This window comes from Falco naumanni, chromosome 3 (genome assembly GCF_017639655.2).
Source record: "Falco naumanni isolate bFalNau1 chromosome 3, bFalNau1.pat, whole genome shotgun sequence".
NCBI lineage: Eukaryota > Metazoa > Chordata > Aves > Falconiformes > Falconidae > Falco > Falco naumanni.
In genome coordinates, this window is record NC_054056.1 from 1,899,925 (window position 1) to 1,909,398 (window position 9,474).

A 9,474-nucleotide genomic window follows, 5' to 3' on the forward strand; every position below is an offset into this window, starting at 1 on the left:
GGCTGCCTGCGGGGAGCGGCCCGTGGGCGCGGGCCGGCGGGCTCGGGGGCGGCCTGCCGGGGCTTTGGGGCGCTCGCGCAGGCTTTCAGAAGTTGCTCCCTCTGAAATGAACCCCTTTCCCCTTCCCTTGTAGCAGGTCAGAACTTGCTGAGTCTTTAATGTCACCTCTCCCGCGAGTTCACGTAGTGGTTCTAAAAAAACACCAAACTGAAGCAGTGTCAGCGGGTGCTGGGGCTTTTCCCTCCGGTGTAAATACGGAAGGATGAGAAAGTGGAAGAAGTTAAAGGGCAAAACACTCAGGGAACACACTTATTTAAAAGAACTTTTGTGGATCCATTTTATTGCGAAGTAAAGCAGACTAACACAACATTGCATAGAACCAATAGAGTAATTTCTAGAACAGAAGTAGAAGCTCAGACTGTTTTTTTAGAAAGGCGTTGTTACTGACTTCCATTACCACAACATAGCCTCCTGAAATGCCCTCGGCGCTTTTTCTCCACTTACCCTTTTCCTTAGATGCAAGTTTGCATTTGTTCTCTGAGCCCACACCAGCCTTACAGCTGTTTTCTGTGGAGTAAAGCATGTTACTTAGCCACAGTAAGTAGCCTGAACTGTAAACTCTGTTGCAAGCTTTCCTGGAATCAATAGAAGACCACGTGTTTTCGTGATTTCCAGCTAAAATCTGTTTCCAATTCCTCTAAGAATTGCCAGACTCCATCTGCTTAGTGCTTTGGGGTTGTGAAGCAGGAGAGCTCCATTCGCATCAGGTGGCAAGGGGGAAAAGGTAAGCTGCACCCCATCGGCCAGCTGCGAGCGCGCCTCAGCCAGAACATGCCACCTGGGGAGGGCAGAAATACAGAGGCAGGTTCCTCCAGCAAGTGGGATTTAGGCTTTTAAATTACAGAAGTTGCCCCCCTTGCTCTGTGCTGTGGTTCAGATCGCTGCAGATTCAGGGCAAAGCTTTGAACGTGGCTGAGGAATTCTCTCTCTGCTAAGAGGTGCCAGCAGGTGTGCCTTCTGGGTGGTCATAACCGGAGCAGAGTCCAGGACCAGAGGGGAAATGAATTCATGCTGTAATCAGATTCTTTCCCCTGCCTGGCACAGGGCCTGGACTGCATGGCTGGTGCTGGCAGGTGGCATTAGAAACAGAAATGACTTGGTTCTTGTACTTACTTGCACCAGTAAGCATAAAAGCTGCCTGAGGATCTTCAGGAGGTAAATCTGAAGAACATGTTTCTCCACCAAATACAGGCAAAGTCTAACACAAATGTTGATCCTGTCTTTGGAAAGACTTGAGCCCATCTTTCACATTCTCTGGTGGGTGTAGGAAAGCTGCTGTGCTTGCATATGAATAATCAGTGTCACAGGTCAGATATGCTTTTCTTGTCATCAACCAGGCTCCCCTATGTAGTTTAGGGAACCAAAAACTGTTGTGAAAAACAAGTGAGTTCCCTTCCCTGCCTGGTTTCCTATGCTGGATTGAGCAACTTGGGTCAGAAGAGGAACCTCAAGGGTCTCATGATTGGTAACAGAGCTTGGCACCCACCCCTGGAAAACTACTTTGCCCTGGGCCCCAGCTGACTGCAGCCAGCCCTGAGTGAGGAGTCCCCAGCCCCTTGGAGCGCATGAATTACCTGTCTGTCAAAGGCCCTGGATCACTGTGCAGCGCTGATTTACTCAGAAAGTGGCCATGACCTGCCCTAATACTTCACTTGTGGGAGGTTATCAAGAACCAGGCAGCTTCATTTCTTCATAGCAGAAATAGAAATGCTGGGGGAAGGAATAATATACAGTTGCTTTCTACAGCTCTAATTTAAATAAATAAGAAAAGAAGACACCGAAGCATTTTAAGCTTTTTTTTCTTCTTATCGTAATGCACATGCTGACAGTAATCTTCTTTTATCAGGAGCCTCCAAAGTGAGATTGGATTCCCACAGGTGCATGCAGTCAGCCAAAAATTACTGAACTGAGTGCAAGAGGCCACTGCTCTGCCAGTCGCGCTGTCGTACAAGAAGCCAGGGCAGACAGTAGTGTCCCTTGGGCATACCGCTGATCTGGGGATGGGGGCTGAGCCACTGCCACCTCTTCCTTTTCTTGCCTACTGCTCGCCTGATGCAAGAGCTGGGAGCAAAGGCAAACGTTTGTAATAGCTACTCCCAGACGCCTGTCAAGTACGGACCCCGCAGATGACGCACATAGGTAAGAAGGGGTCAGAGGTGCAGATCTCTTTTTTGATGGCATTTGAGGAACTCCTTGGACTACATCCCTTCTAGCCACTCAAGCTTCTTCAGCTCAGACTGTCTTCAAAGAACCGTGCAAGCTGCCTTAAAAAGTCACCTGATGATACTAGCAGCCCAGTCTGTTCTCCCAGGTCTTTCAGGAGTCTCTTACAGGTCTGACCTTGGATTCTTCATGGGAGCTGGGCAGGCAAAAGACCAAGGACGGCGCTATCTGGGCTGACACAATGGAAAATTTGAGTGCACTTAGCTTCCAGCTGCTCACTGCAGAGACTCAATGACACATTTCTTTTACGTAAAAGCAGTCATCTGAGCTGTTCTCAGTGTGCATGAGAACATCAGCCCAGAGAGAAGGCACTTTTCTGCTAGCTTACTACAGGTTTCGGTTCTGCTAGTTGCATGTGGTAGAAGAAATGAGCATCCATTCTTCTGCCTGATGGGAAAAAGGAAGTGTAATACCCTGGTCCTCTGTTTTGCCCCTCAGTGCCTCCTCCTGAAAGATGAGTGACTAAGACGCATCTCAGTCTACAATCAGAACAAGGCTGAACTAGATCCTAATGGAGTCTTCTCGGTGGATGGTGCCCTCAATCACTGTGTCTGTGGTTTGCTTGGAGCACTTGCGACTCCCTTTCATGCTCTTCAGGTTTTCTGAAAGATGCTTCTGGAATTTCTTGGTGAGGAAGCAGTAGATGATAGGGTCCAACACGCAGTTGGTGCTCAAAAGGCACAGAGTCACCTGGTGAGCATCATTGAGTTGTTGGCGCAGCTGACAGTCTTCCTTCTTCCACTGCTCCAGCACAGTTAAGGTCCAGGGCAGATGCACTATGTGATGAGGGACAAAGCTTATGACGAACACAGCCAGCACTGTGCAAACCATCCAGAGCGCTCTTTGCTTGACATGAGCACTCTTCCGTGGCTGCATTGATTTGGAGAACAGAGTCCTGATGATGATGATGTTCCAGCCTAGTATAAAAATGAAAATGATATAGAAGAGGATACAGATGATGACATGAATGGCGAGAACAGCTGAAACACTGCCAGAAGAGCTGTAGCGCTCAAAGCACCGCGTGAAATTCTTTGAGTCCATCTCCTCCTGATTAGTATTGTTGTCAAAAAGGTAATACAAAGAGCTGCCCACTATTATGATCCAGATAGCCGCTGACAAGTAGATACCCCTTCTCTGGGTGGTAAACTGAGCAGCTTTGATGGGATTAGTCACAGCTTGGTAACGGTTATATGTGATGACCATCAGAAAGGCAACAGAAGAGTAGGTGTTAACAAAAAATAAACAGCCAGCCACGTTACAGAGGAATTCAGGCATGATCCAGTCTCCATGGTGGTGATAGTAAACAATCCACATTGGCATCGTAACCAAGAAGAGCAGGTCAGCCACTGTCAGGTTCACCATGAATATCTTGATTTCATTGAGTTTCTTGGTGGGGTAAATACGGCTGAAAATCCAGAGCACATAGCAGTTGGCAACAAAACCCAGAATGAAAATGATGCTGTAGAAAACAGTGAAGAGGTTGTAGCGAAATTCAGAGTCTATGTGGCATGAAATGTAGGAATCAGCACTGCCTTCAGCACCACCTTTACCCTTTCCAGACATTGTGGTGCTGAGTGGGCACATCTGAAGGAGAATTTCCAGCTGCAGCTTTTCTTTTCACCTAAAAATATAAAGCATAAAACGAGCTGATTGGCATGCTGCCATTGCTAAGCCCAAATCCACCTTTCATCTTCAGCTGTCTGTGACCACGGGAGTTCTGCTCTGTGCCTTGGCTCAAGGTACAGACACCTGCCCTGTCCCCTTGGTCCTCTCTTTGATCCCATTTCCATGCCGTACTGGCACTTTTGTCTTCATCAAGCATTGTTTGCTGCCATGCAGATCTCTCACTAATCTCTAATCTCAAAAGATTTTTCTGCATGAGGGTTCTTAAATAAAATAATCTGCTACTCTGCTCCATCTCAAGATTTTTAATCCTTTACTATAAGCAAACAGGTTTCCAGCCCGCCACTGCTGTGGTTCCTCATGCTTTCTAATGTGCCTAAATTTATTTTAACCTAGAAATTCCAGAAGTGAAAAAATATCTAGTAAAAATATCTGGTCCCACTAATGCCATTTCCAGAGTTGCCCTCTACTTGTTGTTTTCTGACATTTTCCTGCTTACACTTGTAAGGATTGTATTTGGTTTTGGTTGCAGGCACCGTAGGATCTCACACTCGCTTCACAAGCCACCTGACCTCTCAATTTTTTTCCTCAGTGAATGATGTAAAAGGTGAGTCACTAATCCTAAAGGGTGAGGTTTTGTGGTACACTGCTGATTTTAACTACAGCTTCTCTCTCTTAAAATCTTGGCTGTTGTCTATCACGCCATCAATTTGAATTCAAGTTGTCATCAAACCCATCTGGCTTCCCCCCTGCCCCGCGCCTCCCCCCCGCCCCCCCTTTCTGCATCAAAGCCAGTGTCAGCAGCAGTTCTGTGCTTCCCTGTGGCGCTGGAGAGGCTGCTGGCACACACTGTCCCTAGAGAGATGCTTTTGGATTTGTAATATTACCAGTCCCTGCCTCAGTTAGTATTTCTTCATATCTTGCCTACAGTTTGGACATATAAAATTCCCGTATCACCAATACCGTACATGTTCTTGTCTCAGATTTACATGGACTGGGTCTAACCGCTTGCATGCTTTTACCATCCCGAGGACGTGCACCCCTGCTCTTGGCTCCGGAACCAGCTCCCCGCCTGGCGCTGGGCAGGCACTCACCTCTCCACGGCACAATCTCGCATAGCTGCTCGTTTTTCTCTCCCTCTTCCTTCCCCCTGGGCAGATAACTGACTGTAACGCAGGTAAAGCAGCCTGAGAGCCACCAGCAAGGACACTAGGTCGCTCGCTGATGGTAAACTTGCTGGGGTTTTAACCTAATTTGCAGAACATGGTGGTTTTCCTGGAGAGTGAGTGAGCTGTACCACCAGTCACGAAGCCCAAACTTCTTGTGCAAGTTACGGTGGGAATGCCGGGTGCTCGTGCTCGCCTCGGCTCTGCCAGCCCCGAAGCATTTTCCCAAAAAGACTTGCTGCCTCCTGAGAAGGCACCCTCCTGTCTTGACACTTTCTGGATCTTCCCCAGCAGCGTGCTAGTAGCGTGAACCCACATCTCACCCGCTCTGGGTTGAGTGTCTCTTTGTGCCCATGTGCTGTTGGTTCTTCATTTATGCACTTGCACATCTGCAGTTTTCCTCTGCAAATGGGGAAGTCGGCTCTAACACAGAAAAGCTCTCCCTTTCTTCAGAAAACCCTGAAACCCCTTGGTACTTCTTTCCAGCTGCCAGGAGAGGAAGGCAATAGCCATCTTCCCGAGCTTGTTCCTCCTTACCCCTCACAGGTCCCCATAGGACATCACAACTACAGATGGCCAAACCTTGTCCTTGGATCTTCACAGGCTGCTGCGTGCTGGCCAGCACTGGGGTTTAGGCGTCTTTAAACTCAATCTTTTTCAGCTGTGTTCCATGTGAATTAACAAGTAGAGTGGCAGTAGTAGCAGTTGTCCAGGTGACACTTGTACCTGTCCTCTTTCACCTTGAGGTCTGTCACCCTGCTGAGAACCCACCAATCTCTAAAGGGTTCAGCTGGTGGCAGCCAGGAGGCGAGGATGCTCTGGGTTATGGCACCCTGGGCTCCATCCACAGAGGTCTGGCACATCCCTGAGGAGTTACGTGTCACTCCCTGCTGCCCTGTGGAGAGGTCCCAGAGCAGGCAGGACCCCACGTTCTGATCCCTGTTCTACCTGTGATCCGTGCAGGACCCCAGGCAAGTCGTGCTGCTCATCTCATGGATCTGTTTACACACCCTCATCTAGGTATCGAAAGTGGTAATTGTGACAACGTGGCCTTAAATAAAGGTCCGTGTCTAAGCCCAGCTCCCCCACCTGCTGAGGGACCATCTCTGGTAAGGACAGACATGCACCAGTTAGAAGGGTTTGCATCGCTCAACTTGGGAGGGCACCTAGCAGATGCAGACACTCAGGAAAGGGGTAAAGGGGTGAGGCTGTGCAGGGGCAAGAGAAACTAGTGGGGAGCTCTGTATTTGATGTGCTATTCTGATGTTAGAATATGAGGGGAAAAAAAGTCCTAATTACCTAAGATCATTTGAGAACTTAATTTTTTTTCAAATCTGCATCATAAACCCCCAGTGTTCTGGCTATCTGCCAACTTCAGCAAATGGTTTTGGTGCTTGTGGCTAGAATCTTTGCAATGAAAAGTGCTCTATCACTGTAGCACCAGACTTGAATATACCAAGAGTTGGGGACGGGGAGGAAGGAGATGCATCCCTCTAGCAGAATTCTCGAGGAGGAGAGAAGCACCCACAGCCAATACGTAGGCACAACTGTTATTCACAAAGTCCCTTTAGAGTGTGCTGCAGGGCACTGTCTATCCACCTCTCCATTTCTGGTGCTGTACGTGGGCATGGCAGCCACCAAACTGCCCAGGAGCTCTGGTGAACTTTACTGGTGGGATCTTCAGGCCTGCCCATCAGCTGCCATATCTACCAGTTGGGTGGAAGGAAGAGCCAACTTGCACATCTCCCCCCGCTGCAAAGCCTTGCACAGGAGATGGGTTTGAGCTAAGGGGCTGGCGGTGTGACCTGGAGGGATGAATGCAAGGATGTGCTCTAAGTCCACGGGAAATCTCTGGCAGTGGTGGGCTGTGGGAGATGGCAGTGCCATCTCCTGACCCCAGCAGCACTTGGTAGAGCTCACCTATCTTTGCCTCAGCAGGCTGTGCAGTGCCAATGCCAAGGTCCTTCAGGGAATCACAGGAGAGTTGTTTTTCCCTTCTCTCTTGTCAAGCCAGATATTCTACAAATTACAGCTAGAAGACAGCATGGCACCATTCCCCACTAACTTTACCCAACACCCACTTCCTTCTTCAGCCGGAGGAACTCGAGCTCACATCTCCCGTGCACTTGTGAGATGTCCTAAGCCCTAGACTCTGGAGCACCATACGGGGGATCTCACGCAGCCTCTCCTGTTGAAGTGGTTCCCCTTTGTATAAAACATGTAAATACTCTCCGTGCCAGCAGAAGGGAGAGCTGGCATGGTGGTCGGGGTGTGGGCGGGTGGGTGTGGGTCCTGCTCCCCGCTGCAGCAGGCTGCATTGCTTTACCAAACCCCCTGGCAACTCTAACCCCAGCCGCTCCTTGTGCATAGTACACCAGCCAATAACCCCAAGTGCTTTAAGTCATCAACTCCATTGGATGCAGAACTAGAGATGGAAGTAACCGGCTGTGCAGCAGAGCATGGCCGGGGCAACCGCAGACTCTGTTCCCAATCCACACTCCTTCCCATGGGCCATGCTCTTCCCATAAGGATCCACTGGCTCATGGCAGCAAGGTGCACAGACCACGTTAGCACAAGCTATGCCATCAGCAAGAGTATATTCCAAGAGGACTAGCAGTAATAAAGCATATTTTCTGCTTACCACCATCAAAAGGATTCAGCACAGTATGTCCATCCTCAGCTTCAGTAGAGCAGTGGTGGGTGTTTTAATGAGGATGCTCAGTCTTCTTCCAGGTGTTATTTTCTCGGACCTGGAGCGGAAAGGTCTCCACACAGGCGGCTCTCAAGAACAGGACACCAGAATGGGAACAGTTGCAGCATGACTGCAGAGTCACTAGAGAAGAGGAAATGTGTGACATCAGCTCAAAGGAAATGAGAAATAAAATAAGCTGTAGAGGAAAGGCAATTAACCACAGTGAAGATCTGGAAAGTCCTTGAAGCTGTTTCCTCAGAGTATCTCTGCTCCTGATGATCCTGAAAGAGGGCAAAGTTGGGATTTTCCTGTAAAGGCAGAATAGGAACCCACCCCGTGTCCATGGTTAGACAGCATTTGAGCATCCCTCTTCCAAACAGATGAACAGCAGGAGCCAGAAGAGCTTTCACTTAAAAACTTTGAGGAAGGGAAGTGGTAGGAAACTCATATATCCCACGGACAGACTCATTCCCTAGCAGTCTCCTTCACACTCAGGTCGGGGCTAAACAGACCCAGGAATCCAGCCATCCCAAGTCTCCTTTTGTCTTGGGGACCTTCAGTGGACACTGAGACACCACAGCATGGCAGGTCTTCACCTGGCCCATCTGCCTTCACATGATGACTGCCATTGTTGGTGGCATCCTGAAGACCACTCATCACAGTGATGCAAATTGCTGGGGTGCCCAGGGAGACACCGGTGACAAGCAAAGCTGCACACACTGTCCCAGCTAAGCCATAAATCCCAAGCTGTAGCTCCCATGCTGATGGTTAACCTGCCCTTCATGCAGACACTGCTCTTACACCTGCACACAGCGCACATGTGAGCTTGGAGCATCTGCACCATGTCCTGCCCAAACCTCACACCTGCAGACACCTGCAGGAACTGAAACACCGAGTCTGGGGCCTGGGTCAGTGTGAAACACATAGGGACGGAGCCACAAAGTCCGTCACCAGCACGCAGCGGTGCCTGAGCCTGCAACAAGGCTGCTGGGGAGCAACACCGGCCCAGGGGGAGCAGAAGAGGCCGGTCCACATTGGTGCTCCCTGGGAAGGCTGGCTCTCCTGGCTCTCCTCATGAAATGCTGCCCGTGGCAAGCAGCCCGTGGCAGGCCCTGGCCACCTCCGTGCTGTGAGGAGCAGCAGAGACCCCCACGGCGTGGTGTCACACCTTGGGAGAGCCACCGTGGGCAGCTGAGGGCTGCGTTCCCTGCGCCACACCATTTTCAGCTTTGCCTCAAATGCTCAGCTTAGCCATTAAGCCACTGAGGTTCACAGAAATGCCCAGAACAACCGCTCGGTCACATAGCTGGGCCTCTTGCCAGGCTCGCACTTGTCCACCTCTTAATTATCTGGGGAGTTCCCTTCCTCACCATCTCCATTTTCAGCTGTCGCATTTTACGCATGAAAAGCAGAAGGGGACGCAGACTCAGCGCTCCCAGTACCAAGGCAATAGAGAAAGGGTGAGAACAGCCCCCTCCCAACTCCCAAACTGCATTGTGTCCATTCTGCACTGACAGGTTCCCTTAACGCCCCCCACAGTGCCCACCACCAGCACTTCTCCCTCTCGCATCCCTTCCAGCCTGGGGACTCTGCTCCCCTGCTCCTGGGATTGCTGCCTGTTTCCAAGCGCGTAACTTTGAGTCCAGTATTAAGATGTGTTTTGTCTGCAGTGGCCTTGCTTGTTAAGTGGTCCTAGCAGGTTCTGACTGC

The 9,474-nt window shown here is 50.0% G+C and overlaps 1 protein-coding gene across 1 annotated transcript; it reads right to left on the reverse strand.

Annotated features, from left to right (window-relative positions):
- Positions 1–312: 312 nt before the first annotated feature.
- Positions 313–6,735, reverse strand: PTAFR (platelet activating factor receptor). The gene is given in 4 exon segments (XM_040588368.1): positions 313–3,855; positions 3,857–3,904; positions 6,610–6,630; positions 6,633–6,735. Coding segments are annotated over 4 exon segments (1,209 nt in total). The 5' UTR covers positions 6,702–6,735; the 3' UTR covers positions 313–2,784.
- Between the last annotated feature and the right edge of the window lie 2,739 nt (positions 6,736–9,474).